This window comes from Pogona vitticeps, chromosome 2, assembly GCF_051106095.1.
Source record: "Pogona vitticeps strain Pit_001003342236 chromosome 2, PviZW2.1, whole genome shotgun sequence".
NCBI lineage: Eukaryota > Metazoa > Chordata > Lepidosauria > Squamata > Agamidae > Pogona > Pogona vitticeps.
In genome coordinates this window covers 101,985,760-102,011,371 of record NC_135784.1, presented here as the reverse complement: position 1 = coordinate 102,011,371, position 25,612 = coordinate 101,985,760, and the positions used below count along the sequence as shown (strand labels likewise).

At 39.4% G+C, this 25,612-nt stretch overlaps 1 protein-coding gene across 15 annotated transcripts in view; it reads left to right on the top strand.

The window, feature by feature from the left end:
- Positions 1-25,612, top strand: part of TCF7 (transcription factor 7) — a 150,634-nt gene that overhangs the window by 29,251 nt on the left and 95,771 nt on the right. Inside the window, exon 1 of one of the 15 annotated variants that reach the window (XM_078385733.1) lies at positions 21,311-21,452. The exons of the other annotated variants lie outside the window; for them this stretch is intronic. Within the exon in view, the coding sequence (XP_078241859.1) occupies positions 21,408-21,452 (45 nt within the window). The 5' untranslated portion in view covers positions 21,311-21,407. Of the gene's footprint in view, positions 1-21,310; positions 21,453-25,612 lie in introns of those variants that run through there. 15 annotated transcript variants of the gene reach the window in all.

Genomic DNA, 25,612 nt, shown 5'->3' with positions numbered 1-25,612 from the left:
CCTGACACAAGTCTACAAAGGGAAAATCGGCTCCTGGTCTTGAGCAATCTAAATTTTTGACTCTGTCAGTCAGGACCCAATTAACTGACTCTCAGGAAGAGAACTTTTAAACTCCTTCCTAGCAAAACAGGCATTTGTGCTGGCAAAGGAATTCTGCGTCTGCCTGTAAAAATATTTTAGAAGATAGCCACTTCAGCAAGTGAGCGTCTAAATATTTGTTCTCTGTTCTTTTAAAAATACCTTTAAAAATGTTTTTAGAACCAAATCACAACATGACCTTCACGGACTAGTCAACTTTTTGTTCAAAATTGTTATACAGTGGTGCCTCGCTTTACGATTGCCTCGTTTAACGATGAAATTGCATTATGACGAAGTTTTTGCAATCGCCTTTGCGATTGCAAAATGATGCTTCCTATGGGGGAATTTCGCTTTGCGATGATCGGTTCCCTGCTTTGGGAACCGATTCTTCGCAAAATGATGATTTTCCAACAGCTGATCGGCAGTTTCAAAATGGCCCCCGGGTAAACAAAATGGGCCCCCACTGTTTTCTGGGATGGATTCCTCGCATTACAGGCACCGAAAATGGCTGCCCTATGGAGGATCTTCACTGGATGGTGAGTTTCAAGCCCTTTGGAACGCATTAAAAGGGGTTTAATGCATTTCAATGGGCTTTTTCATTTCGCTTGACGAGGATTTCGTTCTACAGCGATTTTGCTGGAATGGATTATCCTCGTCAAGTGAGGCACCACTGTATTTGCATTCAGCCTAATGAATCTCCTCTCTCCCTACTTCTCTCTCTGAGGCAATTGTCAGCACAACTTCTGTGAACAAGCATATGACCAAATTCATACATTACTTTTCCTTACTCTTAACAATTAAATACTTCAGTGAGTTATCTTGCAGCATGAACAATATAATATTTATTACACTAGAGCAGCAACCTAATGGGACATCACAGATCTACCAGCAGGAACTTCCATTCAGAATTCACATTCCCTCTTCTCTCCCTTCCCCCACCCCTGCACAAAGTAACCAATCCCAGGCATGTGTCCAAGCTGAAACATAAATTGCCATGCCTTAATGAAACCAATTGAGCCAGTGTGGATCTTGATGACTTTGGCCAGCCCCAACTTTGTGTTTGGGAAAACCAGTATTAGCAGTCTCATCTTTAGTGCTGCAATCTGTAGGTGTTATGGCTTGCCATTTCAACAATATAAAATATATGTAGCAGAAACAGAATGAGTAATTACTGTTTTAATAGGAAGTCAAGCTGAGCCTCATGCAGTAATGTTATTCTGTGGTGGTTCTTTGGAACACAATATAAAATGAGCATTATTAACATTATTCTTCTTGTTAAGCCGCCTAGAGTGGTCACAATTGGCTAGATAGGCGGGGTATAAATGAAATAAATAAATAAATAAATAAAGTTGCCAGGAGAGGTTAAAAAGCAACAGCTGGAGTACAAATAGACAAACTGTTCTAAAGATATAAGACAAATTGATTCCAACTTATGATGATCGTTTCCAGTGTTTTCAAGGTACAGAGTACTCAGAAGTAGTTTAATATTCAGTTACATGCAAATCCCATTGTCTTCGAAGGGAAAGTTAAGCCTGTGCCTGGAGTTGTTGTCCTACACATACTGTACTTAGTTATAAGCCCTCAAGTCAGAAGCAACCTATAGCGACCCTAATAGAGCTTTCAAGGCAAATGGGATTTTTAAGGAGTAGTTTTACCAGCTCCATTCCTCCAATAATTTTCCAAGGCCAAAAGCAAATTCAAACCCTGGTCTCCAGACTCCCAGTCCATCATTCTGTCATCCCCACCACACCAACTAGATGCTAAGTCCCACTGAACTCCTGGATTGACCTAAGAAGACATGCATACAATTGCTGCAGTTCTATCCTTATGTGTCAGTTGTGTCACTGAACTTTCAGTCTGATTGTGATACGTGCTATTTCCATAACAGAAAGACTGAAGCAGCTGGAGCATGGGGAGGAATTTAAATGCAACACACACTCCAAAATCCCCCCAGGCAGCATGGTTGTTAGATGTTGTGGTCCTGAAAAGTAACATTTCCAGGTCTTGGAAATTGTGTTCTCTGTGGAATAAAGAATTATAGATTGTATGAATTATTTCAAAGGGAAGGATCCACTTCCTTTCTAGGAAACTGAAGGGATCGTTTAGCAAAGCTTTCAGAGCTTGCATCTGTGTTGCTCATGGTTTGATGGAAAGCAACCTGAAAGAAACCAGAATGAGAAAACATTTAACTCTAAATCCGCATGAAGGGAAAAGGGAAGGAGAAGGCAAAGAAGGCATTTTTGTCTAGCTTTCACTCTGCACCATATGAAACACATTATAAATGCTCTTGTAAAATCCACATCATTCCACCACATGAAAAGGCCAGATCCTAAAAATAGCTATTCTGAGAGTTATGCAAGTTACTTGTAATTTCAGTGATCATGAAATAGCTGTGTAGGCACCCATTCATTCAGCCAATAATTCTATATGTTGAATAGACCTAGGAACAACAGTTTCAGGCAATGTCTTTTCATATTGCCCACTCCATAAACACCCTGACATATTTGTGGAGTCTTTTCATTTATAATTTTATTTAATCTTTTCAATTAATTTCAGAGGGTACATTTTAAGGCTGTTACAATGCTGCAGCTATGGAAATACTGCATCAGCAGCTAACCAGTGCTTAAATGTACCCCTTAGTTTGTGTTTTCTCTGTTCCTTATGCAAAAAAATTTCTAAATCATCCTTGTGTTTCATTTCTCTTTCCTTGTGTGATTTTATTAAAAATATCCATTTAACGATGTTGGTGAAAAATTATACCTTCTTGAAACTTAGAAGGGCAAAACTAATGTTCAGCACATGTATGTCCAAAGAGGACATAAAGGTAATGCTTGCTTGCCACCTTTCTCCTGACAGATTCAAGGCAGCTGTATTTAAAAGAAACAAAGTTAAAAGCCAAGTAATAAATTTGGCCTAGAGAGGTCACAACAGCCAGATAGGCGGGATACAAATAGAATAAATAAAATAAATTATTACAACATTTAAAAAACAGTAAACAACATATTAAAACCCCAGTAATAAAGGAAGTAGAGATGAAGCACAGTTTACCAGAGTTTCATGGCCCACCATTACTTAAATATTTAAAAAAATCCCCAAGATTTTTGCTGGGAAAGTGGGATGTGGGGAATGTGTACCTTGACCCCCCAGCTAAATTAGGTGGCAAAGGGACAGTTAGAAATGTGATATTGCTGGGAGGAAAGGCATATGCTCCCTGAACATCATAAATCAGAGCATAATTTTTTAGCAGATAGGGCAGCACCAGAACTTTTAGGGATAGGAAAAGTGGTAACACCCCCGCCCCGAAGTGGTCAGTATAACTCCCCATCAGGGCTTGAAAAATTTCAGAATGTCTCACCAGTTAGTCAAAAATTTACCAGCCAGCATGACCGGACCATAACCTTGGAATTTATTGGGATTGAGAATCACTGATTTATACCCTCACACTTGGGTGGCTTTATTACCTGCGTGCCTGTGGGGTCATGAAGCTTGTATTTTGAATGCCTTTCTTTTGAATGTCTCCAGCAAAAATAAAACTGAAAGCAAAAGCGCCCAATCTCCTAAGGAGCCATGATTCCCTCCCACCCCAGGATGTGTCCTCGTTCGGTTGAAATTGGGAGCAGGGAATCTCCATATTCTCCAGCATGGAACTACTCTACATTCTCCTGCAGAGCTATATCTCTATGTGCCGCTCAAACTCTCTTCTCATGAGAAGAGGGCAGTTTTCCTTTTGCAATGGGAGGGGGAGGGGAGGACTGCAGGAGAGAGAGAGAGAGAGGCGGAGGGGAAGGAGGCTGGCAGGGAGGGAGCTGTAACTCGTCGAGCAGCATTTTTCACTCGTCACAGGCAAGTGGCCAAGCGCATTTTCAAGCCCTGCTCCCCATCCCATGCTGAGAAATAGCCCATTGTCATTTAGCATGTAAGAGGTACTTGCAAATTCACTCTGCCATGCTTGCAATCATATAGAAAAACTAACATTTAAAATCTGAAGAGATGTGGTGAACTTGCCACATTCTGCTGTTCCCCAGTTTGGATTGATTTCACATGTTCAAACTTGCTTATACCTGCCATTCACAAATGTGTAGCTTTTCATTCACAATGAAAATTTTCTTCTCTCCAATACATGGGAGACACTTGTCAATCAGGTGGTGAGGGAGAGGCCATCCAAATGCCCCAAACACATAGGCAAGGCCAATTCTGCCCTAATTATTTTGCAAGGATATTGATTCCTGGGGGGAAGGCTAATGTCATCAGCATTGTCCTTTCATTGGAGCAACCAAGACTAAAAGCATCTGGATGGAGGAGATGATCCAGATGGTGAGGCAGGAAAAGATTAATTTGCCTTTCTTGCACACCCTACATTTTAACGGCAGAAATCAGAGGAGTTTCAGTGGTTGCTAACAGTGGCAACAAATGCAATGTCAAAAGTTTTTTTAAGGGCTTAGCCAGGGATGTGCATGCTTCAACTCTCAGCTTTCCAAGAAAAGTAACTTCGAAGAACTGAAGATTCATGCATGGATGAACCAGTAAGAGCAGAAAGGAAAACAAACAGGCTTCAGGAATTCAGAATAAGAGCTCAGAGATGTTACCTTTCTGGACCACAAAACCCAGAATCCTTCCCAGACAGCATGAATTCTAATCATTGTGGCACAATGTAGTCACATTTCTATGCTGTACTCAGGTTGAGCAGGTATTTCATAACATTGTGGCTATTGGCCTTTTCCCCCCTACTTTTAACACTGGCCTCTAAACTCTGGTCTTGTTGACCCTGAATAACTTACTTAAAATAAACTTTTTAGGAAATTTGCAAGATCGTATAGACACATTAGGGGAAGCTGTCCATGTATGTCACTGGTGATGTCATAGTCACAACCAGACAGGGAGCTGTGATATTCATGCAACCACATCCTTCATAGCATTTAAAGGCTACAAACAGCAAAAGGCAATTTCAATGCAACAAAAACAATTCTTTGAAGAATTATGTTGGGCTTCCCCAAAATAAATAAACTGCAGCTAGACATTTGTTTCCCTGGAAACTGACTATCTGGAAAGGCCCCAACAATCTAATAGTCACATGTAGCTACTTTGGTTCACGTACATCATCTAACCAAATTTTGTATCCCTTAGGCATAATCACAATACCTTACAACATATTCTGGTATATTTAAACAAAGAGTTTATACATATTTTTGTCTGTATCTTATGCTGCCCCATAAGTTACTTTTTAAAAATAGTGTAATTTTAAAGGTGCAAATGGCTCCTGTTATCAATCTGCCTGAAATGCATTATATCTCTAAAATTAAGAACATGAATGAAATTGGATTATAGCCATAGAAATCAATTTGCTTTTGGTACAATGGAAAGGAAACTTGGCAGCTATATTACATAATTGACATTTCGGCGCCAGGTCGAAACCTTCCTGTTCCAAATGGCTTTTAACTGAAATAATATCAGCTGTAGGTCTGATGGCAATTTTTAGAATATATATTTTAATTGCATTTTAATTATTTTGCCCTTTTATTTTGCCTTTTTATTGTATTTTAAATGCTGTAAGCCACCCAGAGACCTTCAGGTAGTGTGGGCGGCATATAACTTAAATAAATAAATAAATAAAATAATAAATAATAATTGAGTTCCCGAAGAAAACTATGTAGTATTTTAATAGCACATATAAAAATCAGGGTTTCAGATGTAGTGGCAGTGCACAAAATCTTATAGAAAGAGACAATTGAGTGATTCGTTGTGGTTGTTTTTATCCCTTCTTCAAGTTCATGTTTTAATTTACATCTTTGCTGCATGTTCCACTTCTTTTCAAATACAGTGGACCCTCGACTTACGGAATTAATCCGTATTGGAATGGTGGCTGCAAGTCGAAAAGTCTGTAGGTTGAGTCTCCATTGACTACAATGCATTGAAAACCGATTAATCCTGTAACCAGCCATTTTTGTTCTGTTTTTGTTCCATTTTGGTTTTTTTCTGGTCTGTAGGTCGATTCTCCGGCTGCAGGTTGAACCCAAATTTTGTGGCCAGAGAAGTCTGTAACTCGAAAAGTCTGTAAGTCGAGCTGTCTGTAAGTCGAGGGTCCACTGTAGCGCCGTGGTGTCAAGCTCCTAAAATCTTACTGGCCCTCAGTAATGCTAAAACATTGGCTACCATAAGCAATTTACTCACTCTTAGATGCTCCTTGAGATAAACAGAGGAATATTGAACCATATGAAACAATGGTTTGACCAGTTCAAGACATTTATTTCATTAACAGAACTGGAAAAGTTTGAAAGCTATAGTGGCCTCTGAGATCTGTGACTGCAATTATCAACTAATGTGACTGAATCTGGGGATCCAGATGGATTCAAGGATACCACATCGTAGAAGGTGCAGTGGAGTTCTTCTTTTGTTAAACGACTTCTGTGCTCTCTGTTCTTCAATGAAGCTGTGATTACCGGAGGAGTTTGTAATGTGGATGCTGCATAGTTAAGAGAGTGCTGGGTTGTGTCATTTTGATTCAAGTTGTCCTGCACAAGTGTTTTGCTACTTGGAGTACTGACAATTTGTCAGTTGACAAAGGAAGTGTTTTGACTACTAGAGCTATCCTGTGACAGTATCTGTCAAGCAGGACTGGCCCAAGAGATTCTACTGTCAAGAGGTGAAGTACAAGATGGCACCTTCCCGTGCCGGTCCACATATGAAAGTTGATCAGGTTATCAACACGGGTAATGAAACATCTTCCACTGCACCTGAAGGCTAGTTTAGAGGCCATGGGCACATTTGTCTGCTCTTATCTTTCAGCTTCTGTCGTGAGAGGGCAGCTAGCTCCCTCTACTTAATGGTAGGGCCGGGCCTCCTGTCATATTGTTAGTCTACCCTTCATAAGTGAAGAGACAACAAAAGCCTCAAAAGAAGAGAGCAAGGGATGAAAACCAGAACACCAATCCATACTTTCTGGATTTTGATCTCCCTATTCTTGACAGATTATAAAAGTGAGGGCAGATTCAATCCATGTTATGTATAATTCTGGACAAAGATGGTCATTTTTAGCTCAATCCCATTTTCTTGTTTGTCTTACCTATAGGATTTAATCTGCCACCATTGCCCTCCTTGGCAGTTTTTGGTAGCAGAAAAAGAGACAGGAGAATATGACTTTCATACGTTTATTCATTAATTCAACCATCCTTCTTTCTATCTCAATGAATTCCAAATCTACCCACCAATTCATCCTTATAACATAAAGCTACTGTCTGAGCTGGAGTCTGTAGTGGTTCTGTGCTTATCTGATCAATTCTGGAAGGTGGTGTTGAGTTAAAACTGCTTTGTCCCATGACATTTAAGCCATGGGATTCTGCATATTTCCATCATGTCTGTCTTACTGTTTGATATGAGGATGAGATACAGTTAAAACACAGAGATTCTGAGATTATGTATGGACTGGTAAGTGCATGGAATTAGTAACAGGCTGGAGAAGGGCCATTACTTGTATTGTAGTTGGAGATTCTGTTGATCAAGGAATGGCCTTCTCCTTGGGCAACCCAAAGCTCAGCAGGTCCAGCTTTAGCATGAAATAGAGTGAAGTACTGTAGTTGTCTCAGGCCACCGATGATGATTGTTGCAGGAATAGGTCAGAGTGGCAGTCTCCTGTGCTGAAGGATAACGCTCCTTGTTCTCTGTTGTGTATCCTGCAACTCTGAGCCGGCTTGCTTCTCCTTGGGTGAGATGGAAGATGTTTTCATTTAACCTTTCTTTGAAGGAAAGGTCAGCTGCTAGTCCAAGCAGTATCTGTAGGTGAAATGAAGTGGATACCATCTTGTCTTTTGTCTCAGGTATCAAAGCTTTTCTACCTCTGTTATGTACAGGTTCTTTTAGATACAATGTGTTCGCGAATACAGCTTTGCATGTTTTGAAGTGCTTTTAATTAATTTATTATTATTATTATTTATTTAATTTATACCCCGCCTATCTGGTCGGTGAGGACCACAATTTAGATGGACTTGCTATCTGTGGTCCTCCCAAGAAAAAATGTGGTACCACCTCAGTTATACCTACCTTTCTATGATCTGATCAGACCACCAAAATGTGTTTTGTGTGGATTGCCTTTTTAAATTGCTTGGAAAAGTCAGCTTTCCCAAAACACACCACTTGGTAACTGGTAACTGCCAGATACAAAAAGAAGCACATTATATAAAAGCAATACTTTGAAGTGGTGGTTCTCAGCCTTGAGTAACTGATGTGTTTTTGCACTGCAGTTTCCAGAAACCCCAGCAAGCACAATTGGTAGTGAAGGTTTCTGGGAATTGCAGTCCAGGAACACTTGGGTTACCCATGGTTGGGAAGCACTGTTTTAAACATTACACTGGCTTCTGGTTTCTTTCTGGGCATAACATAAAGTGTGAGTTAAGTTGTTGCTTCAAGCAGCTAATCGTGGGGCATCATGGATGGACAGCAAGCTGTTGGCCATTTACTTTATTACCTTGAACTGTCTGGCTTTGGGTAACAGTTCTGGAGGTGGGGAGAAAGGTACAATATGCACACTGGCTTAGGCTGCAAAATGCCTTGGGCCAACCCAACCCTTTAAATAAGCTTTAATTTTATGATGCATTGCTGTTAAATCGTAAATCACCTTGGGCTTGAAAGGTGGGGTCCAAGTGTTTTAAATCTCTAGTCAAAGGAAAAGAGACTGTAAAGATTACAGTGCAGTATATCTCTTTGCAGAAACTCTCCATCCCGCTGGGGAAATTAGGGTGCACAAAAGTGATTATGAATGTTGCTGTTCCTCCAGGATGCAAGTCTCTCTCTGTGTAGCTTTTGAAACACACACTTTCTTAGAAGTCCCAGGTCTGGAGTTTAGCAGAGTCTTTTATTAGGACTGACAAAGATGCCAAAGGCAACCGTGTATATTTTCAGAGTTTGAGTGTAATTATGTAGTGCATTAAAGAGTGGCAAGAAAGGTAGAAATCCAATGTGCGCTTTTCAAGGCCAGAAATATAGCAGTGAAAGTGGTAGCATGCGCATTCTGACCTTTGACTCAACCATTCCAGGCACAGATTTTTCAGGGGGAAAGGAATGATAGTTGTAGGCTTCCCATGCAGTAGGAGTTGAAAGAAGAATCAGTTTGAAACCAAACAGTTGCAAAGAGAAGATGTCTTTTCACAAGCAGGTGAAGACCTTGCTCTTCAGGCAGACTTTTCTTTAGTGACTTACTGTCTGTTTGTTTGTTTGTTTGTTTGTTTATTTAATTTATACCCCGCCTATCTGGTCGGGGAGACAATAAACAGAATGGTTTGTATTTTGTTGCTTCTAAATCTATTTTTCCTAAACAGATTTAGGGAAAATATTAATTCTTCTTTAATATTTGAATAAATTTACTTTAGCTTTCAATATCGTGTTTTTCATGACGTAAGCTGCCTTGGGTCCTTTTTAAGGAGAAAGGTGGGATCAAAATATTTTGAATAAATAAATAAATTTTCTCCCCACCCTTCTGCCATTGTATTATGTAGCACCATTTTTCATATATATCAGGAAAAATATGAACAAAAAAGAGCTGGGTTTGAATATTGTTGGCCCATGATCTCAGAAAGAGTTGTACAATATGAATACAGTATTCCATTATCATTTATTTTGGTCTGATAGCAAAGGCCCGGCCTCACAAAAACCTCCTGTCTCACACAAGTTATTTGTTGCTTATTTGCTAGCCATAACTGGATAAGAGAAGAGGCACTTAACATGGGATTACTTATATTTTTGGACACATCTACTATAAGCTTCTTGTTGTGTAAATCAAATCCCTTGTTCTACAAAAAAAAAAAAAAAGCTATATTTGTCTTGGAACCTGTTTATCTCAAGTTGAAACAGTAATCCCTAAGTGGAAAATGGTTTGTTAAGTGTAGCCGGCCAGGAGTAAGCCTCTCCTTTAAGTGGCAAGCTATCTGGAATTCCTTTGAGGTGTGCATGGCAAAGAAAGGTAATGGTAATATTAACTGCTTCTGAACCATAAGATTCTTCACTCAGAAGAAATGAAGAAATCTCTCTGTCTGGCCTTCTACAGTCAGGCTCCCTTTAAGCCCATCCATGTAGGAAAAAAATTAAAGCTGTCAGTTGTGTCTCTGGTCATTTGACTTTGAAGTCTTCACTCTGTAAACATGAGATATGTGCACACAAATATTAAGCTTTGCACCGGGCTTAGAAAATTTATTTTTGTTACCACAACTTCCAGAACTTCCCAGCCAGCATAGCCAGAGGATTATGGGAGTTGTAGTGAAACCAAAAGAAAACAAAGCCTTTTCGAAGTTTCAGTTACTCATGTCTGTACTCTTATGTCTGTGCAAGTGGTTCACCTTAGGTGAAGCCTTTTATGGGCCTCCAGAGACCAAGCAGCAAAATGCCATCCTCTCTGTTCTTTTTTCGGCTCTTGTTTCTATAGCTGTCCAAGCTGGTTTAGATGATAGTGACATAAAATTGTTTTCACTTCTAAATAAAAGTGTAATTGTTATTTTCCATTGGGAACTAACCTCTGCCATCTCCTTTGTTGGTTGATTTCTCTCTTGCTCGCTCTCTAACATTTCAGAACTTCCTGGATGCAATTATGCCCTCAAATTACTGTTTACATTAAGCCAGTTGCTAAGAGGAGAGGTAACCGAAAAGGCCCAAATTTACGGGAAAAAGGGGTTGGTGCAAAATGTGGGTTTGCTCTAAAGCCATTTATGTTAGAAGTGTTTAGGGATTGGGGGGGGGGAGATTAAATCATTCCAGGACAATTTGTAGAAAATAGTGAAAAGGACTTGTTACCACTGTTGCCACTTCTTTTACATACAGCAGCTGTATCAGAAGGGGAAAAGTCAGGTGACTTTTTTTGTTAATAATGCACGGGATCCCTGCTAGGGAAACAAAGTTGGCATCTCTGGCCGTTCCTTTTGCAGAAGCATTCTGTGTTCTTTTTGGTGCGGATGGTATGAGATTGGTATGAGATATGGAGATGTGGTGTGCTGTTGTGCTAAAAAGAGGGAAATCTAGACAGAAACTCAAAGTGTTTGGTACCCCATCTCATTTACTATACATGCCCTAAAGATGTGCACATCCGAGACCAGATTTTTCCACAGATCTGTAGCTTCAAAGGGGTATGAAATTCTGCTGTTGCCATCTTGCTTGCTTTCTGTCTTCCTAAAGAGGGAACAGGGTGGTAAGTCTGCCTTTTGAGATTTCTTCAGAAAGCCTACCATGGGAGGGGAAAAATCTGGCTTGTTAGCTAGTTGCTAGAAGCTGGGCTTGAGGACAGAACTAATTGCATGGAAGCAAGTTTACTCAGCTTTCATTAAACTGGTTTGGAGATTACTTTGAGCAGATAATTTATGTGTATGATTGAGTAGCACGTATATGTCATTACGTCTTTATAAGGGGCAGATTGTATTCTCTGTTGTCAAAATTCTTTGTTATACCATGTATGAAACGTCTGCAAGTTTGTAAGCTCAACTGTATAGACTTTGTCAACCTGCTGTTTTCATTTGAAATATTTGTGTAGCAGATGGCATCAAAAATATAGGAGCAAAATGCTTACAGCTATAAAGTCAGAGAATACATAGCATGTCATTTAAAAGTTAAAAAGCAGTATAATTTTAAAAGCTTTAAAAAACCTTATTTTAAAATTATAGAAAAATATCAAAATTGGCAAAAGAATATATAATATGAGAAGAATTTCTTTAAAAAAATCAAAGCTCATAAAATTAAAAAATTAATAAAGAAAATAATGTTCATAAACTGTAAGCATATTTAGAACACAAAGAGAAAATAATACATTTTCTATATTGCTAACCCAGCCAAATCTGATGAATTTTGCATATGCTCAAATCCTCAAATTTTATCATGTATCTATATTTTGACTATTTTCTGTTAGTGTAGGAAGTCCTAAAATCAGAATTGCTAATCCTGATTCTCCCAAGTTATGAAAAACTATAACTCTTTTTTTACATTTTCAAAAAGACAACACAATCATGTTATAAATTTTTTTCTTGTCATTCATTCCAAGCTGCATTTTCAAAATGACACTTTTTTCCTTTTTTCTTTGAGTTTACAAATCTTCTCTAAGTGAACAGAACATCCATTCACAACATTAATATTTACTATTATCTTATTTCTAAGTTCCAAAACATTCATTCAGTTGCCAAGATTATTTATATTTCATCAATGCCACTCTGCCAGATCTAGCTAATTGTTTTGAAACAACTTGTAGAAACTATCTTTTCAAATCCCAGATTTTAAAAATACTTTCTTTTCAGGGCAAATTTTCCTGCACCCTCTTAATTTTCCTAACACTCTTAAACAGACATGGTTCCGAACCTTGACAGCTCCATTGAAGTTCATAGTGCTTGTTTTGAGGTGATGTGTTGAATTTTGATTGTTGTATTATAGTTTGTTCATTCTTAAATTCAAATACACAGGTCTGGTAAGTACTTAGATGGGAGAACATAGGGAATACCAGGCATCTGCAGACAGGCATAGGACATGTTTTTGCCCGGAACCCTGGAAAGCCACTTCCAGTCAGAATTGACAGTAGTGGCTTAAATCAGTGGTTCTCAGCCTTGGCTCATCAGATGTTCTTGGACTAAAACTCCCAGAAATCCTTGTCAGCACAGCTAGTGGTGAAGGTTTCTGGGAGTTTTAGTCCAAAACCATCTGGGGAACCAATGACCTAGAATGGATCAGAGTATGCAGCATAAATTAGCTTCCTATGTTCACATCTTATGTGCTTTTTCTAAACTGACATTACAATATTTGCATGAGCCAGTGGTTTATTCATATTATATGTTATTTTTAGGGGGGTTGTTTTATTTATTGGAACCACTTAGTTGTACTGTATTTGACTTGGAGGGAGCCATTCCTACATTTCTATTTAGGACTAACAAAATGTTCAACCATTCCCCACATTTAAACATGCAGCAATATTGACAATCTCGCAGCAAAGTCATCCTGCAAAATGTCTGCACCATTTATCACATGGAAATCCAGAAATGCCATGAATATAGGCAGCACTGCAAGACTGAATTAAGGCAAGAGTTAGGCTGCAGCCCCATGCACTCTTTCCCGAAAGACAGCTTCTTTGGATTTTTCTCTGAATGCAATAGGGATTACTTAGGAATAACACTGTTAAGAGTGTAGAGCTGTGTGCGCTTAATTGGGTATAAGCCCTGTTGAACATTACTGTCGTTGTTGTTGCTGCTGTTGCTGATCTTGTGTTGTTGTTGTTGTTGTTGTTGTTGTTGTTGTTGTTGTTGATGATGATGATGATGATGATGATGATGATGATGATGATGATGATGATGATGATGATGATGATGATGATGGTGGTGGTGGTGGTGGCATGGACAATGACAAACACTACATGGACAACACCTGAGAAATATTGATGGAAAGCATGATAATAATTCAGACTGGGCATGGATAAAACTGGGGGACCATTAAGAAAGAAACTAGAGGCTTGATTTTTGCTGCACAAGAACAAGTACTCCAAACCACCATGACGTAAGCTAAGATCCAAGGAACTAGTGCTGACAGCAAATGTCGATTCTGCCAAGAAAAAGTTGAAACTGTGTCACACTTCATCTCTGAATGTCCTAAGCTAGCACAAACAGATTACAAAGTTAGACATGAGAGAGTGGCAAAGTTAATGCACTGGTCATTATGCAAAAAAATTAATAACTTGCCAGCCTCCAAAAACCCATGGGAACATCAGATAGAGAAGGTGTCAGAAAATGAGGAAGTCAAGATCTTGTGTGATTTCCAGATCCAAACGGAGAGACACCTTGAACATAACACACCAGACATAGCAGTAATAGAATGAAGAAATGTCTGGATCATTGACATTCCAATTCCAGAGGATACCAAAGTCGAAAATAAAAAAGTAGAAAAACTAACAAAATACAGAGACCGGGCAATCGAATCATCTCACTTGTGGAAGAAACACACTTCAGTGGTCCTCGTAGTCATCAGGGCTTTGGGAACATTATCAAGAAAGTTCACATAGTACTATAAGCAGTTTCAGATTTCAGAAATCACACCACCATCAGAGCTACAAAAAACCCTGGCAACATTAGGAACAGCATACATACTGTGCCAATATTTAACTGTTACTCAAGTTTTTTTGTTAAAAGTTGTATCTGTTATATAATACCAGTCAGTGTTTTTATATTTTTGATTGACGGTGCCTGGTGTTTTTCAATAATAATAATAATTCCCTTTTTATGGATTTCTAAGTAGAGAATACACGGAGGTGGGATTACCATTCTCTGCTTCTAGGGGTGCCCTGGGACTGTACAACTTGCCCAAGGCCACACCACCTGGTTTCACTCACAGGAGGCAAAGTGGGGAATGGGACTCCCAACCTCTGGCTCCAGAGCCAGATACTTATTTCCAGGTGTACATGGACAGGGTTACAGTTATTAACCTTTCTTTCAGAAGCTGTACTGAATTTTGCATTTCACACATTTGTATGAACAACCTACATTCCTTGGTATATAAATTCTATTTCAGCATTGTATTGCTGTCCATTCTTCACTAATGACTTTCACAAAGGACCCATCCCTGACTAAACAAAGCACTGCCAATGTAAAGTCCATTGTTTTCACCAAGGAGTAATTCTCTTGTATTAGTCTTTTCAAATTAAGTACATTGGTAATTAGCAAATGCTTAAACTTTGCTTAATCTCATGATCATGGGTGGCAGATGAGCTTTCTTGCCAAGTCTGCAAATGCTGTGCCAGTTTGAGGTTTTAATTACAAACACACTACTGCCAGCTCACTTGCCTATGGTAGCAATTGGCAAATTAAAACATTGAACATGGTTCGATGGGCGGGTTTCTATGTAGACGTTAATTGTTGCTGTTGGGCAATTTTAAAAGGGTAATACCCCATGGTTTCTTTCTTTCCCTCTTCTCAGACTTCTTCTCGAACTGTTCTTTGATGCCATTAATCCTGCTTTACTTTATTATCACATTTCTATCCCTCTCCACCCCATCCTTTTCTGGTATGTATGAGTATACAGTATATGTATTTCAGATGAAAATGTGGAGAGTTAATATGAAGTGGCATGTCTTTCAAAATCAAGGCTATCAAGGACTGCAGAATAAAGACGACAGCCTTCTGGAGCTGAGAGAGACCCAGTTGAGTGAAGGATCCTGGGTTACTCATTTTATGCTCAGAACCTGGAAGTAATGCATCTGCAATCAATTAATTCTTTTCCCAAAAGGATACTTATGTGACGTTGGCCACCATAACTTAGAGAGAATGTCTTTGTTTTGTTTTCAAAATATAATACTAATAATTTAGATAATGTAGTAATTATTACATTTGCTTTTCTAGCTACAGAAGTTTGGGCTCACTCAGTGTTGGAGGAGGACTATCATGTGGTTCAAGCACAGGCTCATGCTGTTCCTCGTGCTTCTGCTTTGTGCTCTGTTGTGGGTGTTGAGGTGAGGACAGAAGAGAGAATATGTTTTATAGCACTAACCAGCAGCTTGTAGCCTTTAGATGTAGTTTAAAAAAACTTTTAAAAGTGTGTGTTCTAATTACTTTAGAAAAATGAGGAAGTAAAGATATGCTTTTAAAAATAAAACTGCAATGATATGGGTACATAAATATTGGTGAGTCCTTGGAGCTCTACCTGCAAGTAATTAGTGTTTAAAAATAACTTACCAAACTCTGTTCCAAAGCCCAGTAAGGAACCAAATGCCCTAAAAATGGTATAGCTGAGACTGCAGTCTGGATTGGCCAAGCCAAGAAACATTTAATGCACATGATGTTGTAAAGTATTTTCAGTCACACTTCTGTTCACAGCACAGTTGTCCCGTAGTGTTTTATTCAGGTCAGAAGTGGGTGTGCAGCAAAGATGGCAGTGCTAAACCTAGTTCCCAAGGAATGTTGAATGGAAGTGAAACAGTGCCTTCATGCTGGATGCTTTGCTGTCTAGCTTCAGGGAAAAGAGTAATTTCATTTCTTTATAGCAATTGGACTGTACAAAGAGCAGCTCTCCAGATGACATTGGACTTCAGTTCCCAGCATTCCTTGTCATTGATTATGCTGGCCACAGCTGGTGGGAGCTGCAGTGCAATAACAACTGGAAGGTTGTACTTTGCTCATCCTGCTACAGGACTGATGTCAAATGACAGAGGAAGTAGTCACATAAATTTGTGCCTTAAAGCAACGGGTTTGTTTGTTTGTGGGGTTTTTTTGCCACAGCCATAAAAGACAAATTGAAAGAAATATAAGTTGATTCAGAATTGTTTAAGTTGCATAACAAACCTTATAAGAAGGTGGTGTGTGAAGAGTTGTTTATAGAATGTGGCCTCTTTCTAATGTGTCAGGGTGCCCCAGAGGCCCACATGTCACCTGTCGAGACTGGCTCTCCTACAGGGACTCTCAGAATTCTTCATGACTTCAATAAATTCCATGCCTGCAGTTTGAAGTGGGACCATGATGTTGATGAACCTCTGCATTTATTCAAAGTACATGGGAAGGAACTCAATGAAGTGAGACTTAATTGGAAAGTTCCAAGAACAGGACAGATCACACATTTCTCTTGGAGTAAAGAGAGTAATTGGTGGTCTTACAGTACAAAATTAAAGTGGCAGGACCACAGAGCCTCCTTTAATTGTTTTAAAATGTCAGTGCAAAGGAAAATGTGCACTGAATCTTGTACATAGTGGAGAGACCTCATTTCTGCCTGGGCTCTTAGGATCCCTATACAACCATTTGCCACACAGTCTTGGTAGCATAAGAAGTCTTAATTTATGAAAGCATCCCTTAGTTTGGGTTCTCAGGAAAAGAGATACCCTTAAAATAAAAGCTGTGTCTATGGAAATGTCTGAATTTTGTGTAACTAAAAAAAAGGGAATATTTGTGTGTTTATTGTTCTCTCTCCCTCTCTATTTGTGAATGTGTGAGTATGTATCTCTATGCTGGGCTCCAGCTTCCCTGAAAATTTGACGTTTTCTTGAATTCCTGCATTCCTGTTCTAAAGAGCTTCTCTCCACATTCATGTTTCTGTTTCCTCCTCAGCCTTTCTGAGTTGCTATGTATTAACTTATTTTTATCATGTTTTAAAGTTTATTTTTCTCCTTATATTGTTGTTTGCCGCCCAGAGTGGCCTAGTTGCCAGATGGTGCAGGATATAATTCCAATAATAAAAATAAATAAGCTTCATTTCTGTTCTGTATATTATGTTTGGTGTTTTTTTTTGTTTAAAATATTTTTAACCCATCTTTCTCGTTTAAAAGAACCCAAGGCAACCTACATCATTAAAAGACAATATTTAAAGCTAAAAATAATGGTGGTTAGCTGTGATTTGTGTTTCGGCCTTTTCTTCACTGTCATGGAGGACTATATTACTAGATTTCCTACATGATCCAGTTTCTGCCCTTTTAACCACATGAGACACTGCTGTAAGATGGAAGAATCTCCCACAAGATTATGCCCAGTCTTGGCTTGTTTCTTTTTTCTCTCTCTTTTTTGGCATGGGGAATCCATCTGTAGTCAAATTTTATCTTGACATCATTACTCTTTAAAGACAGTTCTTTTTCAGCCATAAGGTGCTGTAGACAAGAGAAACCTTGTTATTGTTGCATGCTGTCAAGTTGCTTCTGACTTACAGTGACCCTAGGAATGAATGACCTCCAGAAACCCCTGGTAACATCCTTGCTCAGATCTTGCACACTCAAGGCTGTGGCTTCATTTATTAAGTCAATCCATTTCATATTCAGTCTTCCTTTTTTTCATTTCTTCCGATTTTTCCGTGCATTAATATCTTTTCCAGTGAACCTTGTATTCTCAGGCATCATTTGATCTAGCATCCACTGGTCTTCCTAGCATCCATAAAGCTCTCTTTCAGCACCATATTTTAATTATCTCGTTTGGTTTATAAGATTTTTATCCCAGTTTTCTCTTCTAATGGGGGCCCAAGGTGACATACAAATGTTTTAAATTATCAATTAAAATAAACTAGCAAACAAAAATTGTTCAAAGGAGTAGCTTTGTTACTCTGTGCAAGCACATCCAGACAAGAATGAAATCCAAAACCAGACAAATACTTTATGTAGGTGAGAGGGAAACCACATCCCCCAAGGAAGGGAGTTCCATAATCTGAAATCTGGGGACAGCCACAGGAAAAACTCTTCTCTCACGTACTCATGCTTGTGAAAGTGGTGGGATGGAGACAAGACACTTCCCTACAGATATTCATACATGTGTAGGTGGGTGGGGGTAGGGTGGGGGGCCATACAGTCCTTCATGGGGCCCAGACCTGAGCTAATAGGACCTGAAAATGAGCTAACAGCCAATGAATGATTTTTTTTTTGTCCTGTCAGCTTTCTTCATTCTTCAGTTTTCACATCTGTATATTCATAGTAACTGGGAATGCTACAGTGTGAATTATCTTGGTCTTAGTGTCCAGTTTTCTAGTTAGACCTAACTCCTCCCATAATCTCTGATTTCTTAGTTGCACTCTCCATTTGAATGGACGATAGAATTGTGGTATAGATTTTTTTTTTTAAACCACAGTGTGGGCATTCTCAGTTACTATATGCAGATGTGAAAACTTAACAATGAAGAAAGCTGCAAAGCATCAACATTAAAGTTATGTAATTCTTCTATAGTAATGATTTTTGTTTTCTTAATGTTTGACTGCAGTCCTTGTTCCACACTTTTTTCTTTCACTTTCTGCCAGTAATATGGTGTCATGCATATCTTTGATATTTCTTCTGCCAATTTTCATTCTTCCTCTGAATCAAATCCAGCTTCCCACATATGTTCTGTGTACACATTGAACAGATATGGAGATAAAAGTACACCTTTGCCTATAGAAAACCATTCTGTTTCTCCATATTTTGCCCTTGCATTGTCTTCTTGTCCTTTGTCATCAGGACAATCAGTGTTGAGGCACGCCTGTTTGTTTTGGAAAAATCCAGTCTTGTGATCCACACAGACAGAGGTTTTGCTGTCGTCTATAAAGCACAGACTGTTGTTCTTCTGAGATTCTTTGGTATACTTCACTAGCCATTATATTTTTGCAATATAGTCCCTAGTGTCTTTTCCTTTTTGGATTCCAGCCTGATAATCAGGAATTTCTTGATCCATACATTGTAAAAGTCTTTATTGCAACACCTTGAGCATTGCTTTGCTTGTATGGGAAGTGAGTTCAGTGGTACTATGGATAGTGTACTCAGGTGATTGCTTTGCTTCCCATATTTTTTGGTGTATTTTTGTCAGGATTTTGACAGATTCAGTCTCTCTAGTATGGAATAATTCTCTTGGTAGCCTGCCTCCTCCTGGTGATTTATTTCTTTCACTTTGCTTTCTAAATTCTTCATTATAGGATTCTTCTTCCCAAAAAATCTATCGTTCTTGCATCTCTTCTGTATAGTTCTTCAGTATATTGTTTATAATGTCTCTTTTTTTTATCCCATCAGTCTTTTAGCATCCTTAATTTAGGTTTAAATTTCTCTTTGATTACTTTGATCTTGTGGAAGACATATCTTGGTCCCTTCCCCCTTTGTTCTTTTCTGTCTCTTTCCACTGATTGGTGCACTAGTTTTCTTTGCCTTTATGTGACTGTGGCAGAAAAAAATCTATTTGGGATTGTGACCCTATTTCTGCCATCTTTTTTGTTTGTTTGTTTGTTTCTCATTTGCCCTTAACAATTTTAAAATCAATTATCCAGCAGACTTTTCTCTTATTTTGATAATGGAATTGTCTTTTTGCATTCTTCCTTGATAACATCCCTGGTTGCAATACACAGTTCTGATTTATGGTCAGTTGTGTTTAGTAATACAAATTTGTTCTTTGTATGAACTTTACATTCCTCAGATACTGTATGTTATTTAAATTATGGTTTGGGGCTATGATTCTTGTAGTATAAATTATGGTTTGGGGTATGATTCTTGTAGTATTCTTCAGTTTTACTCTAACTTTCTATAATAACAGTTCATGCTGTGTACCACAGTCCACTCCTGATCTTGTTTTGACAGAGAGAATACAGTTTCTCCATCTACCACTTCTGATTGTGTAATCTGTTTGTTTGTTTTTTAGTTGGGCATCTGATCATGTCCATATGTTTAGTCATCTGCTTGCTTGTCTGAAACATGTGTTTGAAATATACAGGTTGTTGGCTTCACAGAATTCTGTGAGCCGCTCTCCTTCATTTCTGATTCCTAGACCAAATTCTACAACAATGTTCCATTCCTACTTTTGCATTTTAGTCACCTATGATTGTCATCACATCCATATGTGAAAAGAACCCTTAGATTCAAGTCATATCATATTATTCTTAAGGAAATTTCTAACATTCCAATGGGAAGAAATGCAAATAATGATGGGGCAGAGTCTGATTTTAATTGTAAAATAGGCATGTGGGAAAGGATGGCTGGATCCTGCCCACCACAATATGTCATTCAGGTTCCTTTTTCTAATCTAGAATGATGACTCGAATAAAAAGTCTGTAGGGAGGGGAATCTGAGACCTAGGGAAGGTTTACCTCTTAAACCTGGTGCTCCATTATGCTTTCTGCTTTTCAGATGCTTCAGGCAGACCTGAATTTAAACTGTAGAGTTGTGAAAATATGTAAACTTCCATATGTTGTTGGACTTAAACACCCATCAGCCCCCACCTAGCATAGTCAAGGATGAAGAATACTGAGGACGGTATTCCAACATAATCTGTCAGGCCTCACATTCCTGGCATAAACCCCTGCTTGAATCTTGTTAGAACGCTAGAAGTAGGGGTTTTAGGAATCTAACCATCAATAAGGAAATGCTTCATTATTAAACTGTCAGTTTTGTTAAGCTTACATGACTCTTGTTGCCCATGGCAGCTAGAGTTTTCATGCAACTCTTGGGGAATATACCATTTGACAAAAACTGGCTGCCTGAGAGATTTGTGTGAATCAGCTTTCTGAAAAACAGAACAAGAAGGGGTAAGATGCTGATGGAAATAGGCTTCTAACTACTGTGCAAAGCAAGCTGATCCCAGGAGATCTTGACGCAGTTGATGTAGAACAGCAGTCAGAGCGTATTTCCCCTTGCTTGAAAAACAATGGAAGACTCAACAGTTGCATTGCAGACAAAAACCAAAACAAAATAATTCATATTTGTTCTAAATATCAAAGAACATGTTGCTGAATACATTGTGCCGCCCTTCCGTTTTGTAGCAAAACACCTCATTGCTTCCGGTACATTTTTGGGAAACTATGCATCGTGTATTTTTACAGCATACCACCTCTGTATGAGAGTCTTCGCACAGTGATGTTTTGGCTAAGAAATGTGACTTCAATTGTTCATCAGATCTATCTGTACATGCATCGGACTCATGTTGAGCCACCAGAAACTCACAGGAAGTGAGCCTACAGCTATGGTAAGATCAAAGCCTTAGGATGCTGTGCATGTGCTAATAGTGACAACTTATGAAAACTCGTAATTTCCTTCAGCCAAATCATTTGTGTATTATCTTTTGCGTAGGCTGGGAAAATTCATTTTAATTTACCAGCAGCAGAAATCAGGAGCGTCTGTTTTCGAGCACTACTCTGTGTGTGTGTGTGGTTTAGAAAGAATATTCTATGGGAACCATGTTCTTTAATGTATGTGCAGTTCTGGTATGTAGACCTCTGACCAAGGTACCCATTATCTGATTCTTTAAAACACACAAACACTCTACTAGAGCGAGATACAGTTGATGACAGTATGGGCAGAAAGCAAGCTGAGGTAAACTGTCATATAACAGTAGTAACCACAGTCACACCTGGTATGCGCCAGAAAAAAAGTCTACCGACTGTTAACATGGGGTGCGAGGTTACAGCAAAGCTGGGTATGACTGGGTATTGTGATGTTTAACGGCTTTGAACTATCAAGATATGTGAGTTTTTTAAGTAAACAAACAAAACAAAGGAAGAAGGGTTGTGAGTTTTTTCTGTGTTTTTATTTGTTCCTGAAACAAGCAGACCAAACAGTTCAGCTTTGCAGACTTGACCTGGTTTAATAGCCAATTCTTCTTTCAGGCAATCTTGGGGAACATTGGGGTACATGGTGTTTCCAGCAGAACTTTTTCAGCGCGTTCGGAATGTAGAGAGGAGGTCTGAGTCCTTTGGGAGAATGTTCCTAAGGAGTCACAGTCCTTTTTAGGCTAATGCAGTCCATACGAGATAGAGGGATCTACTGTATATAGTGTGTAAAAGAATCCAACCACTCTCTTTTTTCCCTTCTGGGCATTCAGCATATTTGGTCTCTAACAAGAATGGGAGACATGTCTGTGTGTGCCTCCCATGTTGCCTTCATCCCATCTGTTCTCTTCAAGAAAGAAGATGTGCCTAAAACAAAGCAATCAGATCTGCATATCGGGTGTGGTGACAAAGATGGCTGCTGTCCACTCAGTTGTTCCTTGTTAAGTACGGGGTTCGGATCTTATCCTGATGGAAATGGCACCCATCTCCATATGGATGTTCCTCTTGTTTGTTCTACTTTTTTTCCCCCATGGGTTCTGAAACCTTTTTGTTTTTTCCACACCTCTCGATTTATTTTATTTATGTATTTTACTGATTTATACTTGGCCCAGAGCCCATCCTTATCTTCAGATCAGAATACGGCCGCACACCTGCTGGAAGGAGAAGGTTTGAGGAAGAGGAAGTGGAGAGAAGATAGGCAACCGTGGCCTCTTGTTTTTCAGTCAAGGAAAAGGAAGGCCACTCGCTTGGCGTACTCGTCCTTGATCAAGGCCTATATAGTTCTTGTTTTCTTATGCACTGACCTGGTACTGAGCAACAGCATTTTCAGTCGAGGGGTGGCGGGGATTGTCACCAAAGCTTTGGATGGCTTCCCTTCTCTTGCTTTCTTTTTTATTCCTTCCTTCCTTCTCTCTCTCTCTCTTCTTTTGTCTCTCTCTCCATTGTCTTGTTCTCATCCAGCCAGGCTAGTGTAGAACTTCAGGCACCAAAGGACTGATGCTTCACATCATGTTTGCAGCAGAGGCAGCAAAATAGGAGCCAGACACTTTATCTCTCCCCTCCTAGTTTTCTTCCTTCCTCCTCTCTTCCTGCTGCCCAAATCCCTGACCTCAGCAGTGTGAAAGGGAGCTGAGGAGAAAAGGAGCACCTGTTATCCTCTTTGCTCCCCCCTTCCTCCCTCCCTCCCTCTCTCTGAGATTGATTTCCCAAGTTCAAAATTTCAAATCGCAAATGTGTCCTAGGAAGCAGCAGTAGGTTTCTCTGTAGTGCTTCTGCCATATTCCAGTCTCAAGCCTGCCTTCTTTTTCCTTTCCTTTTCCCCCATTTTCCAGGAATTCCAGTGTTGTTGTGGAGCCTGCATCCCAACTGAGTGGGGAGGGAAGGTAGAGAGATGGCTTTGGATGTGGCAACAGCAACAAGGGAGGACAAGGGACAATGAGGAGGTGACAGGTTGGAGAAGAAGTGAAGCCAAGCAGGATAGGTGCCATTTCCAAAAATCCTTCAAGCCATTTTTAGTAGTTAAGGCACTTCCTTTTTATCTGTTACATTTTTTTTCTGCCGTCTGAATTTACCTTGAATGAAACAGTGGAAAGTGGGTGTTAACAGTGGCTATTTTTCCTGTTGGTTCGAAACTGTGCTTGCTGCCCATCAGTGTTCATAACCTGCTGAGTTCTATGTTTTTTTCCTTCTCCCCTTCTTTGCTTCATTGGTACTGATTTGCAACCTCACAGTTGTAAAGGACTCTCAGTTCTCAACACAAAGTTCATGCAGAATGGAGTTCTAATTAATGCATGCATTAGAGTTGTTTCTCTCTCCCACCCCCACCCCTGCTCTAAATTTTGGACAGGAAATTCAAGAGCACAGACAGAGCACAGAGTTCTGACTCCTGTCCTCTGAAGATGCCGGCCACAGAGACTGGCAAAATGTTAGGAAGAACAACCTTCATAACATGGCCAAAGAGCCCAAGAAACCCACAACAACCATCAATTCAATTAAAGTTTCATGAACAAATTCAGAAGTAGAAAGTAACCCCTATATATTCCTTGGACAGGGTTGTTATGCACTGTCACATTTCATGGGACTTATGTTGGCCCTAATAGGGTATGTGAGGTATTTTAAGGAACGGTGTTACCAGTGCCACCCTTTCCAGCAAGTTTCCACACCTGAGCTGGGATTCTGTCTCAGGTCTCCTGAGTCACTTTATCCACTACACCATACTGACTGTCATGGACAGGAGAAGATGACTATAAAGTGCATGGAGAGTCCATTTTATTCCTTCTAAGGGAAGAGTATAGTCACAATTATAAATAGCATTCATTGGCCAGATATTAATTCTGTGGGCTTGTGGAAACTGCTACTTCTCCAATGCTCAAGTTTCTCCTGTTGAGGCCATACATTCTGCAAAGTGGGGGATGTTATATTTCGGGGGCAGCCAGGATAGCTATGTTGGCCATGCCTGGTAGTTTTGTAAATCATGTATGAATGATAACTGTTTCAGCCAGAGGTTTAGAAACAGTTTTTTTTTCCTAAAATGAACTTGATCCTATAGCCTGGCTTTGAGACCGGAGGTCCCAGGGGATGCTGCATCTGCAGGATGAAAGTGCATGCATGTCCATGTCAGTGTGTATGTGTTTATGAGCTTCCTCATTGTGAGTGCTTGTTGGAAACATTATTAGAAATACAACTCCCAGAACCCCCCAAGGGTTCTAAGGGATTGTAAAAGTTGTTGTAGTCCCCAAAAAGTAACTTTTGCAAGCTCTGATAAATAGACATGGCTATTTAAAAAATGACAGTGAATGTGGAATTTTATTTCAGAATATGTTTGTGTATCATCTTATTCAGTAGGTGGGCTATGCCTGCTAACCTGTCCCCAACAGGCTTTTTTCATGGAGCAGTTGTCTCCCCTTCCAAACCCAACTTTTGAAGAAGTCCTCTGCAGAGGAATGGATATTATTTTATGCTCTGAATTAATAGGACTATCTTCTTGTTCTGCCTCTTCTTTTGTAGTCAATGGCCACTATACCTTCTCCATACTAATGTTAGGCTTCATTCAGTAATTATAGAACATCACTTCCTGTTGTGTTGTTGTCCTTACAGGCTATCAGGTTACCTGTGACTTATAATGATTCTATGAATAAGCGATCCCCAGAATGTCCTATCATTAATGGCTTTGCTCATCTCTTGCAAACTCAAGCCTGTTGCTTCCTTTGTAGAGACAATCAATCTCATATTTGTTTTTCTTCTCTTCCAACTCACTCCTCCATGTGGGTTAATTTGGAGTGCAAAGTGTTATTGTCATCACGACAACGATGTCTTAGGTATGACTGTTTGATGTTGTCTCTGCAATCCTTTGCTGCTGAATTGCAGCTGCCAGACTAATCCAATTATTTGCTCAGTGGTCATTAGCTTTCTTATGTTGTATGGTGAGTGCCTTAGGTATTAAACGCATTGCAGGGATCCTATTCTCCACCCCAAGAAGCATTATCCTTTCATAAGTAAACTTAACTGAGAGACAACAGCACACCAGGTAAAATGGCATGTTGCTGTACTTTTACTGGAGCATTTCCACCTCAAGGAA